At 55.5% G+C, this 17,299-nt stretch overlaps 8 protein-coding genes across 8 annotated transcripts; 3 read left to right on the forward strand and 5 right to left on the reverse strand.

Moving 5' to 3' along the window:
* Window positions 1-477: 477 nt before the first annotated feature.
* On the reverse strand, window positions 478-1,993 carry KRP23_614 (uncharacterized protein; the record flags this gene model as incomplete). Its single annotated transcript, XM_067891067.1, has 2 exons — window positions 478-507; window positions 590-1,993. The coding sequence occupies 2 exons, from the start codon at window positions 1,991-1,993 to the stop codon at window positions 478-480; spliced, it is 1,434 nt and encodes a 477-aa protein (XP_067751176.1).
* Window positions 1,994-2,808: 815 nt separating this feature from the next.
* KRP23_615 (VPS35 endosomal protein-sorting factor-like) lies at window positions 2,809-6,645 on the reverse strand (the record flags this gene model as incomplete). The annotated part of the gene is made up of 5 exons (XM_067891078.1): window positions 2,809-4,407; window positions 4,476-4,652; window positions 4,728-5,337; window positions 5,427-5,516; window positions 5,585-6,645. 5 exons carry the CDS (start codon window positions 6,643-6,645, stop codon window positions 2,809-2,811), a joined length of 3,537 nt encoding a protein of 1,178 aa, XP_067751177.1.
* Window positions 6,646-7,050: 405 nt separating this feature from the next.
* KRP23_616 (Nuclear pore complex protein Nup54) lies at window positions 7,051-8,658 on the forward strand (the record flags this gene model as incomplete). Its single annotated transcript, XM_067891089.1, has 3 exons — window positions 7,051-8,258; window positions 8,332-8,485; window positions 8,560-8,658. 3 exons carry the CDS (start codon window positions 7,051-7,053, stop codon window positions 8,656-8,658), a joined length of 1,461 nt encoding a protein of 486 aa, XP_067751178.1.
* A 355-nt stretch (window positions 8,659-9,013) lies between these two features.
* On the reverse strand, window positions 9,014-9,390 carry KRP23_617 (uncharacterized protein; the record flags this gene model as incomplete). Its single annotated transcript, XM_067891100.1, has 2 exons — window positions 9,014-9,237; window positions 9,351-9,390. The coding sequence occupies 2 exons, from the start codon at window positions 9,388-9,390 to the stop codon at window positions 9,014-9,016; spliced, it is 264 nt and encodes an 87-aa protein (XP_067751179.1).
* A 1,375-nt stretch (window positions 9,391-10,765) lies between these two features.
* On the forward strand, window positions 10,766-11,782 carry KRP23_618 (uncharacterized protein; the record flags this gene model as incomplete). The annotated part of the gene is made up of 1 exon (XM_067891111.1): window positions 10,766-11,782. The coding sequence occupies one exon, from the start codon at window positions 10,766-10,768 to the stop codon at window positions 11,780-11,782; it is 1,017 nt and encodes a 338-aa protein (XP_067751180.1).
* A 300-nt stretch (window positions 11,783-12,082) lies between these two features.
* On the reverse strand, window positions 12,083-12,814 carry KRP23_619 (uncharacterized protein; the record flags this gene model as incomplete). Its single annotated transcript, XM_067891122.1, has 2 exons — window positions 12,083-12,610; window positions 12,689-12,814. The coding sequence occupies 2 exons, from the start codon at window positions 12,812-12,814 to the stop codon at window positions 12,083-12,085; spliced, it is 654 nt and encodes a 217-aa protein (XP_067751181.1).
* Window positions 12,815-13,751: 937 nt separating this feature from the next.
* KRP23_620 (uncharacterized protein) lies at window positions 13,752-14,897 on the forward strand (the record flags this gene model as incomplete). The annotated part of the gene is made up of 1 exon (XM_067891133.1): window positions 13,752-14,897. One exon carries the CDS (start codon window positions 13,752-13,754, stop codon window positions 14,895-14,897), a length of 1,146 nt encoding a protein of 381 aa, XP_067751182.1.
* Window positions 14,898-15,041: 144 nt separating this feature from the next.
* Window positions 15,042-17,149, reverse strand: KRP23_621 (putative 39S ribosomal protein L24, mitochondrial; the record flags this gene model as incomplete). Its single annotated transcript, XM_067891145.1, has 7 exons — window positions 15,042-15,263; window positions 15,343-15,486; window positions 15,558-16,185; window positions 16,434-16,506; window positions 16,573-16,801; window positions 16,890-16,985; window positions 17,051-17,149. 7 exons carry the CDS (start codon window positions 17,147-17,149, stop codon window positions 15,042-15,044), a joined length of 1,491 nt encoding a protein of 496 aa, XP_067751183.1.
* Between the last annotated feature and the right edge of the window lie 150 nt (window positions 17,150-17,299).

A 17,299-nucleotide genomic window follows, 5' to 3' on the forward strand; every position in this document is an offset into this window, starting at 1 on the left:
AACTCCGCACGGTGTCATCCTTGGTGCTTTTAATTGAAGCAGCTCGCGTGATTGTGAACTGTCCGTCCCGAGTTTCTTCGTCACGGTCGACCGATTCGTTGGATGGAAGGTGCTCAGTCATGGATATCGTTGATATCCGTAGCGCTCGGAGAGCTATTGAGTCGACCTGTAGCCTTCGATGCGGGTGTGTTCTGCTACATGTAGGACTAGTTGGAGTGGCTGGAGACAGTGGTTGGGCGACGGTGGGTACCTCGATGATCTCGGAACAGCGCGAGCTATGAGACTTTTGTTCCTGTCGTCTTGCTGCTCGGCTACCTTCCCGTGACTTTCTTTCTCTCGTATCCAGTCGAGAAGACAGCGAAGCTCCGGAGTTGTCGACGAAGACGTTGACGCGCATACAGGACGATGAAGTTGATGAATGCCCTGTCCAGCCGCAGCGCGAACACGTCAACTTACTGCGTCGCTGAGCTGCCAACGTTAGCCGTACGACGTGTTGGGCGTCTTCAACTACCAGTTTTTTGCGTTGAGCCAACGCTGTGGCTCTGCGCAGCTCGAACCAGGAATTTCGATGAGAGATCCATTCGTGAACCAGCTTGAGTGACGAGGACTCTTGTGCCAGCACCATGAGCAGCGCCGTCGAAGGTAGAGCGTAGGCTCGCGCGCCGTTTGCTGATGTCACAGCGCAGTATCGCTCAAACGATGGTGCCAAGCACAATACCTCCGCGAGCCCAACCGAGTCGTGAGCCTGCAGAAGCTCCAGCTCCAGATCTGCTTCCTTACGCGCCCCAGTGTGTTTTTCGCGCGGATCTCCGAGGGTGAGCTGTCCGCTGATCACGATAAACACTCGAACAGGCTGGCCCGGCGTAAAGAGATACTCCTGCTGCGCAACAACCACTTGGTGCAAGTGTGCTGCTAAAAAGCGTCGAGACGAGTCTGTCATAGCGCGAAAGAGGAACGTGTTGCGCAGAAACACCTCCGCTTCAGTTGGAAACGAGTACGGGAAAGCAGGTGGCAGTCGATCGCTATTGTCGTGGTGTCGGCGCTGAAGGAGTTGGAGCTGCTGGACGACTGTGTACGGTAGACAAAGCACGTAGGTGAGGGCTAGTTCGCGCAGACCAAGGGAGTTACGCTGTCGTGCCTTGCCCGCCGTCGCTGTCGAAATATGGCACTCAAATCCAAACGCGGCCGCATCAAGACCGAAGCAATCACCAGCCGCGAGTTCTCGTAAATGCATGATCGGACGGTCACTGCATGCGAGAGTTATGGCTGACATCCGCGGCAAACTTGACGTAGTCGACGGCGGCTTGCCGTCTCGCACGAGATCTGGTCGGAACGAGAGCTCGCAGTGGCCGTTGAGCAGGAAGTACACGCTTTCGGCAGGTGTAACATTCTGGAGCGTAAGAGTCTCACTAGGTGTGGCTGACAACACGATCGCGTGTCGGAGCATGAGTCTCCAGCACTCCTCGCTATCAACTGTCAGCTCGTCTTCTGCAACGTCGGCCCCCTCCTCTTCGGTCTCATCGAATGGGCTTCTGCATTCATTGGTACTTGGCTCGTTATGTTCGGCAAACGCTTCTGCAAAGCTCTCTGCTGACTGAGTCTTGGTCATGCCCAACGCCTGAAGCGTATGCAGAAGCTGTGGGAAGCTCTGAGACAGCCAATGCCGAAATGCCGACACTGCTCTCGGATCTCCTCTTCGAGCGCTACTAGCCTCTGGGTTCTGCAGCAGCAGTTTAAAGCTCTCGGAGTCGCTGAAAGGATCGAACGCTACCGACTCGAGTCTGGTGCGACCGCGACAAGGAGAACTCACTCGCGTAATCGATCCTCGCGGTCTCGCAGGAGGCAGCACGGCAGTGAACTCCTTCCGCTCTGAACTGGTTGGGGATGGCAAGGACAGCGCTCGAGCTTTCGGCAGTAGCACGGGTGCCAACTCATGCGTCCTCAGGCGGTATCTACCCAACGGTGTGTCGGCAGCTCTTGCATCTTCCGTCATGCCGAGGAAGTGTAGGAGTGTACTGGGGCTTTAAATCGAGCAAGAGACTTACCCTCAACAAAGCTAAAGCGTCCTGTGCTAACTATTTATATAGAAGATGGAGCGAACCAAAAGGAGAATGATGATGCATGAATATCATGTTTTAATTCATGAGGCGTCGACTGGTGTCTAGGCCTCTAGGCATGGCTTATAAGCTGCAGACCCGTAAGGCCTCGATGGGGGTGGAGCGTCGTTACTTCTTGCCTCCCTTCTTGCCGCCCTTCTTGCCGCCCTTCTCCTCCTTGGGAGCTGCTCAATACACACACAACAAAAGCTACGTCAGTGTTTTGTGTTCACACTAGCAGCGTAGCAGCAGTGCCGTGACTCACCGTCCTTGGCGGCGGTCTTCTCTTCCTTCTTATCCTTGCCCTTGCCCATGATTGATGGAGTACTTGGTGTTGGCTGTAGAGGAACTTGGGAGCTTGAGCTGTGAGCTGGAAATTGGAGAATGAAAGCAACAGACAGCGGGCTGGCGCTGTCTGTGCTGCACTTGGGTGGAAGGGGCGTCCGTTATTTTGTAACGGCCGTTCACTTGGTTTTTGTATGCACGAGGATCTTGAAGAGGCACTCATTGAAGTTGAACTTTTCGGTGGTCCGAATGTGGTATTCGGTGACACAGAATTTGGCGCTAGCCATCTCGAGCAATCTGGGAGGCAACTGCCGCAAGGTGTTTGCTCACTCGAACGCGGCAATTCCACGCATTGTGATGACGATGGCAATGACGCTGTATTGTCCTGCATGCATATGGGTGTAGTACCTTGAGGCTGCGATGGCCGCTAGAGAGCCAAGCTGTCGAGCGCCTCCGCGAGCGCCTGGACGGCCTGTTGACAGCTCGCATCCAGCCGAAAGCCTGCAGGGCGCTTGGCCATGTCCTGCATGAACTCCGCAACGCATGCACGCGTGCTATCAAAGTAGCGACAAACCCACTTGGCCATTTGCACCTGAGTACTGGGCGCCTCCCTTGCTGTGATCTGCCTCAGCGACTGCACCTTTTCGTGGCTGTACACCATGCACTTGCGCACCAATGCCGCACCCGAGCGAGGCTTCTTGCGCCGCCGACTGCCACTTCTACCGCTGGCAATTTCCTCCGCTTTGAAAGAGTCTGCGGTGGTCAGGCGAGATTCGCCGTATTCGAGCACAGGCACCACCAAGTTGACAAAGTCCAGCATCAGCTCAACCTGCGTGGCCACTACCCGCCCAGACGCAGCACTCTCTGTGTTGTCATTGCTCTCACCCAGAGATTCAATCTCTCGCGCCACTTCCTCGATCGTTGAGCTGAAGCGCGACTGCACTTCGTTGTAGAAAGCGTCGTCGCCACCGTACAGCACGTCGTTCGAGTCCACGCCGTCCAGCCGACCTGGAAGAGACCTTTGCCCCCACAGCGTATACAGTTGAACAAACATCAGCAGAACACGCACACGAGCGACGGCTGCTTCGAGTCGACGCGACACGGAGGACGAACTCGGTGGTACCCACGTCATTCGCTCCAATACAGCCTTGCGCAGCGCAGTCACAAAGTAGAACGCGTCTTCGTCGTTCAGCGATGGAGCGTACACCAACACGCTCATCAGCTGGGCGATCACTTGCACGACTCGATCAACAGAACTGCCCCTGGTGTTGCTGCCTACTGCTCCGAACAGTCCGACAGCAACAGCACGGCTTGAGGTATGGAAAGTCATCGAATCAGAGTCGTCGGCCCCATCAACAGATTGAATAGCACTCGGGTCGAGGTCTGCGAGCAGCACAATCACAGCTTTGACGAGTGCATCCATCTGCGGAATGCAGTTTGTCACCAGCGCCACATTCGCTGCAGACGCCATGAGCTGCAGTTTTTCAAGCGGGGCCTCGATTGACGGAATCGTGATGTGTGCAAACGCCAGACACGATTGAATGAAGTTTCGTCGGGCATGCACTCGCTTCTTTCCTCCGATGACGGACGCAATGCCGCCACCGATTCGCTTGTGAACGTGCATCGCTAGCCGAAGAACCATTGTGGAGAGCAACATCTTGATTGGTTCCAGCTTGTAAAATGCGCGACGGCAGTCTGTATAAAGCATAAGCAGCGCCTCCTGCTCTTCGTCTTGTGCACGCTCACTTGCGGTATCGCTTACGTATCCAAGCCGCGTGATGAATGCCGAGATATCACGGATAGCTTCACCGCGTTCGGAGCCAGTACTAAGTGAGTCAAGCGCATCATGAACGCGACAGCATACAACCAAAAGTGTGTGCGCCACGGCAGCCTCGGGACCCACTACATGGAGTCGCAAGGTACCGGACTGGCTGGACGATTTCTTCATGCTGCCTCCAACAAAGGCTCGCAAGACCTTCTTCGCCACATCCACGCTCGACTCACGCTTAAACATGCCCATTAAAGCCTGAACACGGTCAAAGCTGTTGTGGTTAGCACCCGAAAGCAGCATAGATGGCGTTTTTGTGGGCTTACCAGGAAAGGTGTAGAGGGAATAAGCTTCGAAAAGAACTCGTAATACTGTTTGGCTCCGAAGACAACGTTTTCAATGAGAGCGCCAAGCAGGTTGTAAGTTTTCGCCGTGAGTTCCTCAGGGGTGGCTGCGTTCAGGTGTCGCACAACATCCTTAAGCAGGATGAGAGCTTCTCGATGCTGTCGAAAACAAAGACAAGTACATGTACATCAACCTTCGCAATCCAATACCTTCATTGCCAACACATTCCGTACCGAAAAATGAGCCACAATGAGCTTCAAGTAAGCTGCCGCGCATTCCATGTACTGCGTGATGTCTTCTTGAGAAGTGATAGACGACCAGGAATCGTTCAAAAACTGCAGCTTCCCACCTGGTTCGTTCTCTGCAATAGCTGGCACACTGCTGAGCTGCACTGCCACGAGACTGTACAAATGACACTTGGAAACGAGAGAGGGAGATGCCGTGCGAATGAGCTCCAACATTTCCGTGGGCGTCGAAGCGTAAAACCGGGCACCAAAGCACTCGCACAGGTGCTTGAGTACCATGGAGCTGTCAGAATATTCTTGGTAGTGCACCACCAGCGCGTCAAACGTGTCTTGAGTGGCCCCTGGGGCCGCACATTTAACAAGCCACTCCACCGCGGGCGAGTGCAACGCCAAATACTCGCCGTACTCCATGTTGTGTGTGAGTAGCCAGTGTTCCAGCTTGTTTCGCCTGAACCAGTTGAACGCGTAAAAGTAGTCGAACAGACTACTGCTCACTACGAGTGTCTGCTCTGCCGGCGAGGAAGTGCCCAGCGGCTCCGAACTGGTTAACGCCAGGTACAGGCGTGCATATAACGCGACCATCGGTTCTCCAACGCCTCTGCAACGATTACATACATGTACAACGACCAGAACATTAGACATATCATTTTGTCTCCACAACAAAATCGATAGCACAAGACGTCATACTTGATCATGTTTGAAAGCCGCGCTACAATCTGCGGGTACTCCCCATCACAGAGAAAGCGATAGCATCCGAGCAACGCCACTTCAATGTAACTGGATATACAACAGGCGCAGTTATCAGAACACGACATTATGGTAACTTTTCCATGCAGAAGACGTACATTCGGGGAAGAAGCTCTCGGATACAAGCTGTCTTGTAAAACCAGTTGCGACACGTCTCGGAGGCTTGGATATTGACATCCGTGCTCAGAAAATGTTCGCCCAGTGGCTCAGGAAGAGGCTGACCGCTTTCGTCCTCGGACGCGCGCGTGTGAATACGGTCGAACACCAGCTTGCCAAAGGTGTCCAACACCTCACTCACCAGCACAAACACACACGGATACAATTGAGGCGACGTGTCGGTGTCTGCAAGCAGCTTCACGCACTTGATGGTAATGCGTAGCGCTTCCACTTTGTGATTCTGCTCCCAGCTTGCAATGAGTCTCTTTTGCATCTCCTTCACCTTGGCCACATATTGACTCTGCGAGATTTCAATGGTTTGCTCGTCTTGCTCAGCAGACGGACCATTGTTGCTAGGGTCACGCTCGAGCTGCTCCAGTCGTGTGCGCGTCTTCTTGATCACCGAGGCCTCTGTCGGGTCTTCTGCTTTCTGGTAGTCACTTTTCGGAGCGAACGAGATGTCGTTCTCCAGGTCGCTCACTTCCAGCATGCTCGCCTTGATCTTGAACGTGTGGTCGGCGTACTTGGCCAACAATCTGTCCGTATGCTCCTTCCATTTGTACTTGACGGTATCCTGCATTGCAGCACCTTTGTCGCCACTTCTACGGGCCTCCACCACGTCACTTGACGTCATTTTGGAGTGTCCAGCCTCCGCTCCAACCAATTTCACGCCCCCTGACGACCCGAGGACTCCTAGAGGGTCCACGTCTCCATCTTGCAGCACCACGAGCCCCGGAGACGTACCGCCGATACTGCTTCTCTTTGAGAACGAGTCTCCAAGTCCTGAAGCCGCGAAAGTGACCACTGCAGCTTGCGTATCAATTAGGTCTGTCTGCTCCAGAGTGGAAACCGCCGTTGCAAGAGCCAACGGATGCGTCTCCTTCGTTGCTAACCCGCGCGGCGCCAGGTCGTGACGTGAGCGAGGCACTTGCCGCTCCCCCACACGCCATTTTATCGCTGGAACCGCCACCGGAGCCTCGCGCTCCGTCGTCGCCGTCGTCATCCGAGCTCTTCTATTGAAGCTGAAGAATGACATGATGGATCCGCTCGTACTTATGCGGGCGAAAAACGAGCTTCTGATTGGCTACTAAATGCGTAATTTCAACTAATAGTAAATTCGTATTCGATCGAGAGTGCGCGCCAAGCATCCAGAGGTTGAGCGGAAGAGCGAGTCTCTCTGCGTCTCTACATCGCCGTCTGGAAGCCGCCCCCTGCGCCGCTGACAGGTACTAGTCGCTCTGTTGTTGCTATAACCGAATAGAGGAGACACAGACGCACACAACGAGATGTTTACTGATCTCCAACTGCCTCTAGAAGTAGCAGAAACCTCTCTTAAACCTGTCGTGATTGCTCCTTCCTCACACTCTTGTGTTGTGATCTTTCAGGAACAAATTAAATAGACACAGCCATGTTCGGAGCTACAACAGGAGCGACACAGCCGGCGGCCGGTGGATTCAACTTCGGCGGAGCTGCGCCCGCGGCGTCCGGCGGCTTCAGTTTTGGCGCGACGCCGGCAGCTCCAGCGGCGGCACCGGCGGCTGGCGGCTTCAATTTTGGAGGAGCTGCGACGTCTGCAGCCCCCGCTGGTGGATCCGCGGGCTTCGGCTTCGGTGCAGCACCTGCGGCTGCTCCGGCGGCCTCATCAGGCTTCTCCTTCGGCGCAACGCCCGCTGCTGCCAGCTCTGGATTCAGTTTCGGAGGGGCCAACGCAGCTCCTGCTGCTAGTAGCAGTGGGTTCGGTTTTGGAGGAACCCCTGCTGCACCTGCTGCGTCGAGTGGCTTCAACTTTGGAGGAGCAAGCGCAGCTCCGGCTGCTGGAAGCACAGGCTTTAGCTTTGGGGGCACTGCCCCTGCGGCTAGTACGACGTCGTCTTTCGGGTTTGGGGGGACTGCAGCAGCCAAGCCTTCGCTCTTTGGACAACCTGCGGCGGCTGGTACGCCGAACACTGGCTTTGGCTTTGGAGCCGCGAAACCTGCTGGCACTGGCTTCGGGTTTGGCACTGGAACTGCAACTGGTACGAGTGCATTTGGAGCGACTGCAGCAACAGGATCGTCGCTCTTTGGTGGTGGTGGCTTTGGCACCACCACGCCCGGTGCGACACCTTCCGCCTTTGGCGCAGCGCCTGCGGCTTCGACGGCCCCGGCCCCTATTATTCTAGGTGCAGATGCCTCGGTCGCTCAGCTGAACACAGTTAAGGCGGCGTACCAGGACCCAGCACAGTCGCGCTTCAAGTTCCTCATGTACAACACCGTGGACCCGACGCAGCGACACCTGTACGTTCGACCACCACACATTAGCGAACGCCTGTGGAACCAGGCTGAGCTAGACAACCCGGATCCGCTCAACTGCGCGCCCGTACCCATCTTGGGGTTTGACAACCTGCTCAAGCGTATCAAGGCTCAGCAGGAGCATGCTGAGAAGTACAACAAGTACACGGACGACCTGCGCGAGCAACTTAATGAAATGGATAAGCACACGCGGACTACAGAGGAAAAGCTTGAGAAGTGCCGCCACGAACACGTCCAGCTCTTCCACGCACTCGTGAAGGTTATGCGGGACATCGAGCTGCTGCAGAACTACGGCAAGCCTCTTCAGCGCGAAGAGATGCAGTTAGCGTACGTTGCTGCCGGTGACAACTCGTTCTTTGTATCACAGGAACTAACTCATTGTGCTTCGATCGAAATGCAGAATGGCACTGAAGAAGCTGCAGACGTTGCTGGACTCGCCGGGCCAGTACAAGGCACGACTCAATGACGCCGTCTCGTTGGAGCGTGTTCAGAAGGAGACACAGCCTCCTCCGACAAGCCAACTGAGCCCACAGGACTTGCAGCGAGTCTATGAGGTGCGTAGGTTTGATGGGTGAAGCTGGTTTCCGGTGGTCTGATCATTACTTTGCGTTCTGTTTGCATGTTGCAGTTTATGGATAAGCAGCGACAGGGGCTGGAGCACCTGACGAACATGATTAACGACGACCTCGCGGACATGCAGCTCATCAAAGAAACCTGGCGGCGGTAGACAGAATTTGTTCGTTCGACGGCTGGGCTCCGTGGCATGGTTGCATCACAACAGCAGCTAGCTGACGCCGCACATGTTGTCAGATCACCTTTCTTCGTTTCGATGAAGAGAATTCTGTTAGAGAAAACGTATTTCCCGTATTGTTCCTCTGCCTGCCTGGTGAATAAGAATGCAACAAGGCAGGCCGAAGCCAACGAGACATCAGGTGGCATGTTCGCAAAAAGTTACCAAATTGTGTGTTGTCTTTGCTGGAATTTGGAGCCTCCATGCAGGCAAAGTCGCCTGCTCTGGTCTCTCCACTCTTCATACTTATGCATGCCAAACAAAGTCGCAGCGGGGCCACTAGGCTGCTGCTCTAGTGGTACGGGTCCACGTCGCCGTACGTCTCAATGACCAGCGGAGCCTCGTCGAACTGGTGAATAGGAGGGGGCGACGACAGGCACCACTCGAGCGTCTGGTGCACCTCCGGGATCACGACCTGCGCGTCCTCAGTGGGCGTGTTGTGCACGGGGACGCCGTGCACCTTTCCGTCGGTGGAGAACCGGGCGACGGCGGGGCGGATGGCGGCCGTGGAGTTCACTGCAGAGAGGGAGGCATTCAGGTGAGAAAAACTGCAAGATCTCGGCGAATACTGGGCGGTTGGGCGTGCGGAAAGCGTGCACAGAGAGAGGCGACGCAGGGGAGACACATACCGGCCTTCAGGGCGCGCATGGACTGGCGGATGAGGCTCATGGCGGCGAGTTACAGAATTCCCAGGGTTTCTTGATCCGAAGGAGCTCTTTGAGGACTGCTCGTCTGGCGGTGGGGGCCAGCCAAGCGGCACAAAGACATGAGGTATCGTGCGGAGGAGATAGACCAGCGCCGTGCATACAAAAAGCAAGATACTTATGGTTGCTACTTGCAGGGGAGAGTGGCGGATTTGTATTCAATCTGGTGGTCTCTCCACCCCTTACCGACAACAAAGTGCGGCGTCCGGGACCGCCAGCACCTTCGGTGGCGCGGAAAGGCTACGTGCCACCGACAAACACCGAAATGCGCCATCGTCGAGACAAGCTCGGCGCTGCTTCAGTCGTTCTTTCGTGCTGTGCTCGACGGCCGGCAAATTGGAGAATGAGCGAGTGAACAGCGTATCGGCAGTGGCGGCTACAGCAGACTCCATCTCTGTAGAGAAAGCCCGACCCGGCCGTTGCATTGCCGTGGGATTTGATGCTGCCCGGCTACGGGATTGTTGACTTGGCGCGCTGGCGACGACGTGCCTCCTCCGCTGCTGTCCAACGGTTGCCTTCATTGCCACTTTGCATCTCAACCAGCACGCTGGTCGGCGCCTCACAGATTGATTGCTACATGTACTATGTACTATTCGTCGAGAAACACATTTCTGGTGCTTTGTCATTTCAACTTCGCCGAGGGTATCAACACTTGACTTCGACTTGTATGAGCTGCTCTCAATGAAATGTTTTGTAGGGCGTGGACAATCTACTGTGGCGATGTGAGCCAGCACTATGTGCAGCATTCTTGCTCCTCTGGGTCATGAGCTGAACGCGACACCGTACTCCGCGAAAGCTGCACCAGCTACGCAGGTAAACTTGCTTTGTGCACAGCGAATCTCCTGTGTCCGTGCTAGTTGTGTGTGACGTTGCTAAAATCGAATGCAGTCGAAGGACTCGACATGCTCTGCCTGCTGTCAATACCCTCGGCACAGTCCGCAATGCCAGCAGTCAGAGTGTGCTTGAAGTGATTGCAAGCTTGGTCGCGATCTTTCGCAACCCAACACGCGGATCTTGAACGACCCAATCTGCACTATTTTGGGCTTTGTCGCCGTCAACCCACTTCGATTGGTCATTAAAATGAGCCAGTTCAAATTCCACCAACCGCAATAGCCCACCTCGCGACATTTACACCAATCGCATGGCGATATTTGCTTCAAGGCGCCCAAAACACTGAATATCAGCTTCTAAAACCTATGCGAGGTTTTTCATTTTGCGCGAATCGCGCGCCGGCCGCTGCGCTTCTCCACTCATTATTGGATTGAAAATCCGGACGGCGGCCAACGACAGGAAGAAATCCCTCCCCTCGAGCTAAACGCAGCTACAGCTACTACACCGGAATGACGCCACCCTCGGACGATGGTAAGCCATCCACACCGGGCGACGCCAAGGGCGGTGAACTCGCGCAGCAGCAGCAGGCGCTTCTCCAGCAGCAGCTCCAGCAGCAGCAATTGCAGCTCCTCCAGTTGCAGCAGCAGCAGCTCCAGAGCCTGAGTCAGAACATGAGCCCCAGCGAGCTCCAGGCCCTGCAACAGCAGCAGCTCGCGCTCTTCATGATGCCCATGTTCCCGCTCATGATGCCGATGCAGCAGCAGGCGCTGGCCACGGCTTCCACAGGCGTGACAGCGACCGAAGAAGCTGCGGCGGACGCTGGTTCTGCTTCGGATGCGGCGGAGTCTGCAACGGCTGCTGCATCTGGCGACGAGGCGTCGCCCTCATATCAACCAGCAACCGCCGAGTCGCTCGGACTGACGCCGCCTTTCGTGGGCACCGACGGCTTTGGCATGCTGGCGGGAGCGCCCAGTGGTTCGTTGAACCTGGAAGAAATCCCGAAGCGCAAGCGCGGCCGCCCCCCAAAGAAGGACGTGGCTGCGCGAGCCAAGGCGGAGGCGGAGAAGTCGCTCAAGCAACAGTTCCCCATGTGGGGATATGGACTGCCCATGCCGCTGCTGCCGGGCTTCCCTGGGATGCTGCCTGGCATGTCGAACCCTGGCGCGGTGGTCAAGGACCACTCTGTTGTAGATGACCAAACGGTGAAGGAGGAAGACGGAGATGGCGAGCGCCCCGCCAAGTTGGCAAAGAAGAAGCAGCGCGGAACAGGCAAGCCCCGGGGACGGCCACGCACGCGGCCCCGACCCGGTGAGATCATTCGCCGGGTAAAGCCGCTCCCTATCGCGCCGGCAAACTATTCAGTCATGTACAACTATTCCCTCTCGAACCTGGCACAGAAGAGTGCGGAGCTTAACGCCGACGGAACTGCGGCTGACCCGGAAGGTACGACAGTCACGGAAGAAGCACAGGACGAGAACCGACTGGCCCCGCTTAGCGCCTCACTGCTGTCTGGGGAGCACGAGTAAGATCTCCATTGATAATTCGCAGCGCCGCTCAACATATTTTGAGTAGCGGTCGCTTTAACATTGCGTACACGTTTACCGTAGCTTTCCTTGAGCGTGTTGCTCACTTCGCGCAGTGTGAATAGTAAAAATTACTACAACAGGAAGTGTCGTGTATTCAGTGTAAATCGAGGATGTCTATGTGGTGCGGCTTGTGCGCAGACAGCGAGTACGCAAGCACGCTTCGCGATGGGGTGGGCAAATAAATAAAGCATGCCGCATGCGCAGACGGCTGCGTCTTCGACAGAACCCACGCAAGATGATCTAAAAGAACACCTCTTCATCACCGTCATTGCTCACTGCGTCACTGTCGTAGTAGTCGAAGGTGTAGTCGTTCATATCGTCGCCCAGATCCTCCTCGGCGTCGTCCATGTCTCCATCATCCGCATCCTGCTCAGCCGCTTTGGCCTTATCCGCTGCGATTTTCTTTTCCTGCGCCTCGAGCGACTTGAACACGTTTTCAAATGCGCGCGGCTGTATGATGCCGCGGGTCGTGGAGCCTCCGGCCGCTGGCGTGCGCAGTCCATTGAGCGAGCTCGCACGTAGCTCCTCAGGCACGTACACTTCGTTGGCCTTCTGCGTCTCCGGCACTGTCACGTGCACGAAAGATGCTGGGTCCGAGGCTTTGCGGCCCGCGTCCGGGCCTGCCGGGTCCGCTTCCCACGGGTGATACAAACTCTCGAGCTTGTGCGCCAAGATGCGCTGCCTCTGGATCAAATACGCCTCACGGTCAGCCAACGCCTCGGGCTGCGGCAGCTCCAGGGGCGGGTACAGCGATGCACCAGCCTCCGCCTGTTGCAGCATCAATAAAATAGCAAAACGTCGTCAGCAATTGGATAAACAGAGCAGTGAATGGAAGGTGACACATACGTGGAGTTGTTCCATCTGCGTGTGCGAGAGGCCCAAGTCCTCGCGCGTCTCGTCCATTATGTCAGCCAGCATCGAGTCTCGGCTGCCACCGAAGCGCACGCGACCGCGCCCTCGTCCTCGACTCATAGCGACTGTCGCACAGGCAGGTAGAATACGCTGAGTGGTAATTGCCTTCGCGTGGCAACCAAGGATTCAAGTATATTCCGTGAAGTAGGTTTTTGACCTATCTTATAGACTACTTCCGTGAAACCGGTTATCTGGACGGTATCTATCTGATTCGACCAATGAGAGAGCGTGAACGCGTGCAGCTTCAACTTGCTCCGTGAGCAGCTACAGGGGTTGCAAGTGTTCCTCAAGCAGTCATCCGCGAGGCTTTCGTTGATGGGGAGGTGGCACCACTGGCAACGAGCTGGGTGCTGTTCGACGGCAGCGATCCGGCTTCGACAGAGTGAAGGCGGAGTGGTCTCGCAGCATATTTCATCGAGACTCGCGCGATCGACAGCAGTTTGAATTGTCTGTCGCGATGCAAGATCTAGTTGTTCACCCAGGCGCTGCTGTATCCACCACAGGATATCACTGAGCTTAGCTGCACGGCGAAACCGATGAGGGATCGACGCCGTTGGCGGCATCACCTTGGCACGTTGAAGATCATCTTGGCTTCCATGCTGGCGCCAGAGCTGATCTTGTCCTGCGCGATCGGTGACTGTCGATTGACCGGCATTTGATGGTCGAGTTGCCCATCATGCGCTACGTTGCGCTCGGGACCAACACACGCTGTGCAAACAAGGACGCTCTTGATCTTCGCGTTACCACGCAACCACCGGACGCTTTGGAATTGTGATGGCTGAGGTTCCTACAGTTGCATTTGCTATGCGGAGGCAAGCAAAACGCGTCTTAGCGGAGGGACCGCTGGCGCACGACCCTTACCGACCATGTCGGTCTCCGCTTCGGATTCCAGTCTTTGTTGCTCCTCTCCAAGTTTTTGTGTTCACCCTCCTCTCTCACTTTCGAATTCGCCGGCACATACTAACATCAACCAACCAATCGTTCAAACTTCATTACGATGCGGGCAGTGGTGAACACGGAGACAATACAGCGATTCGTAGATGCGGTGGCGACGACCGAGTTGATCCCTTTGACTTCGGAGCCCCAGAACGGCCGAATGTACTGCTACGGCGGTATTCTCCCCGGCTCAGCTGGCCCAGCGGTGCTCGAGCTTCCTCGAGGCGTGAAGTGGCTGGCCGACACAGCAACCGAAGCTTCTCCATCACGTTTGTACGTGCGTCCAGCATACCAAGCGCTCCTGTTGCTGGCCATGTCATTCGTTGACCACCCGGAGGTGCCGCGCCATCGCGTCGTGATCACCGGGTCCTCAGGCACCGGCAAGACAAGCTTCCTAAGCTGGGTTCTACGCCACCTTCGACGACTGCAAAAACCTCCAGTGATCGTGCTCGACATGACTGGGTTCTTCGGTCGTATCGCGCCGGACGGTGATGTCACCGTTGGCATCCGAGGCTCCAGCTTTCAGCAAGAGCTCGCTGCTCGCAGCACAGTGTATCTGTGTGACGCAACGTGGGCGGACGAAGTCGCCTTCACTGGGCCTGAAATACGGGCCCGTACCATCGCGATGACTCCGCCAGTACACTCGATGGCGACAAACGATCCATCCGATGCCATGCGCACCTTGCTGCTGGTGATGCCTCTGTGGACCGTGACTGAGCTCGAAACTTGCCGCTCGACGTGCTATTCGCGTAGCGTTTCACAAGAAACACTGCTCGAGCTCTTCCAACTGTGGGGTGGGGTTGTGCGCTGGACATTAGGGACACCTTTGCAAGAGTCCAAGCACGAGTTTGTGAACAGCTTGGAGTCACTGCCTTTTACCTCGCTGGTTCAGATTGTTCGCAACGGTGGTCTTGTGGGACAACGCGACTCGCAGCAGGATGATGAAAATGGTGCCGACGGTGGTATCACGGTCGGATCACGACTGGTTCACATGCACGTGGACTCCGACAGTACCTTTCAGCTTAGTGGGGTAGCGGTGTGTAGTCCCCTAGCATGCTCGCTACTAATCGGTGCCAGTTCCAAGCAGCTTCAACATGCTCAAGACTTCATTGAACATCGTGACTGCCTGGTTGAACCGAGGACCATGCAAATCTTCTACCAGCAGGTGCAGCAAGAGCTCTTCGATCGAGCTTCTTCAACCCCGTGAAAGCGGACTGCTCGATCAAGTGCGTCTTTGACTTGTCTTGGTGGCAATTACTTGGTAACTGGAAGCGAGTGCATCAACTTTGAGTGGAAATGTGTTACATTATAATGCAAGATACATCTTTCTTCTATACGCGTGGTCATCACCTCAATTTTCGGCGCACACTTGCAGCCCAGCGACAGCTTCAGCAGGAGCCGTTTTCTCGGTAGCCGTCGTTGACACAAACCCCGGGAATGGCGTACCTGGTTCTGACGCCGTGAACGTGTTGTTCATCGGTTTTCCCGGGTGAGATCCACCCATGTACGAGGGCAGCGACGAAAGCGGGATGCCGTGGTTCTGCGCCACCTCCAGGAACGCCTTCTTGTCTTTCTGCACAAGCGGCACAGCACAAGCCACAAACTCAATATTCTGCTCTTGCATCTAGGACGAAAGGAAACATTTCACGTACAAATACTTGGATCTTCTCACGCGTCTCCGGCTGGATGATAGACGAGATCACCTTCCAAGCACTGTAGAAAATGAACGGGGCATTCACGATGTACAGGCAGTGCAGGGTTTCCGGGTAGTAGAGTTGGCCCACGTCGAAGATAGGCTAGTTGAACAGAACGCAGCAGCCAACACTATCAGCACCAAGTCTGCAAACAAACCGTATTGAGGACATACCTTCAGGTGGCTCAACACCGTCGGCGACAGCAGCTTCAAGCTCAGGCCTTTTAGGTCCACGATACACACGTGCTTGTAGACTCGACGGCCAAGTCGCTTTGAGATCGCAGCCTTCTCCCATTGAATGCGCTCCATGTACTGCCAACGGTGCGGGATGATGTCGTTGACGTTTGCGAACGTCTTAAACAAGCCATCCGGGTTGATATCACTGATGCGATCCACAGTCACGAGGTGGCCTTCCTTGTCTTCACCGTAGGTGTAGGTCGGCCAGAACTCGTTGTACATCTTGGACATCGGCAAGTCGCGGTTGAGGATGCTGTCGACGTCGTGCGCAGCTCGCGCCTCCTGGATTTTCTTCGCTTCTGAAAGCGTGAATTGTTCACGGTTCTTCTTCACGCCGCGATACGCTCGAGCCACGCGGATGGCAAAGTCGTCCGTGCAATGGTCACCGAGCTCAGCCTTGACAGCGTCGTAGAACGGCTGATCCTCGGCCGCCAGCGGTTGGGCCTCTTCGTTTACATGCAGCGACATGGTCTTGAGTGCTTGGTGACGACTTGGACTGTGTTTCCTGTCTGCTAGAAACCGCTCGTGTGGTTGTGCCGCAAAGCCCCAGCGAAGCTTCAGCGTTCTGAGGAGAGCAAAGAGTCAGAAAACGGTTGCCAATGCGCTGCATTTAGGAGAGACAAAACTGAAATTGGCGCAGCAAATTGCAGTGGTCCTCATGCTTCTCAAGTTCTTGTCTATCATTATCTCAAGCACAACTGCCACCAAACAAGATGCAACCCTGGATTGAAGCTGTTGATAGCTTGCGTCTGTGCTGGGAAGTCGGCACCACTGCATCAACATCATCCTCACTTGATATTGACTGACGCTTACAGACGAGTGATCTCCCAGTCCTCCACGGTGCGCTCCAGCGCATCCTCGGGCGTCGTGTCGAAGGGGCCCGTTTCTGATAAACAACAACAACAACAGGTCAACCTCCGTCAACCAACAGACTGCCCAAAAGAAATTGTACCTGTTCGTCGCGGGTTGTGGCGTTCCTTGAGGACGGCCGGCTTGGGAATGATGGTACCCGTTTTCTTGGACACACGCACCTTCTCGCCTTCGTCCGTGAAGCGCATGGCGACTCGCGTAGGCTTGCCAATGGAAGGGTCCACCAGGTTTACGTTGCTGTAGTGGATGGGCGACGGCGACAGGTACGAGCGTCCAGCGGCGGCAGGCGTCGACTTGACGTAACGGTGGGACTGCAGTAACAACAAGAAGTTAGTCTTTTAGCGTCTCTAGAACCTCGCAGCGAACGCGCAAGAGACCCAAGAGGCGCAAGAGACGCACCATGTTGACATTCTCCACGATGACTCTGTTCAGTTCGCGTACGACGCTCACGACCTCTCCCTGCGTGCCTTTGTGGGGTCCAGCGATGATCTCAACCTGCGCAACCACATCAATAAGATTAGCGCACCGAATATTGCGCGTTAGAGCGTGGAAAAACGCACCTTGTCACCGCGGAAGATGTGCCAAGTCTTGACCAAGTCGAGCGCTTTCTTCTTGGTGCGCGGGCCGCGGCGGAAGGCAATCGGGATACGCGTCGCCATCTTCAGCTGCTCGGGGCGATGCTGTCCACAAAAGTACAGCGAATGTGAGGCACCAGCAGTTCTGCTTCACTATTGGTTGAAATGAATAGCTATAAAGTAATTCAACTGGCCCAAAATGAATTACTCCAAATCTAATTTCTACTGGTTGAA

This window comes from Phytophthora ramorum (genome assembly GCF_020800215.1).
Source record: "Phytophthora ramorum isolate Pr-102 chromosome Unknown Phyram_PR-102_s0001, whole genome shotgun sequence".
In the NCBI taxonomy this organism is placed as follows: domain Eukaryota; phylum Oomycota; class Peronosporomycetes; order Peronosporales; family Peronosporaceae; genus Phytophthora; species Phytophthora ramorum.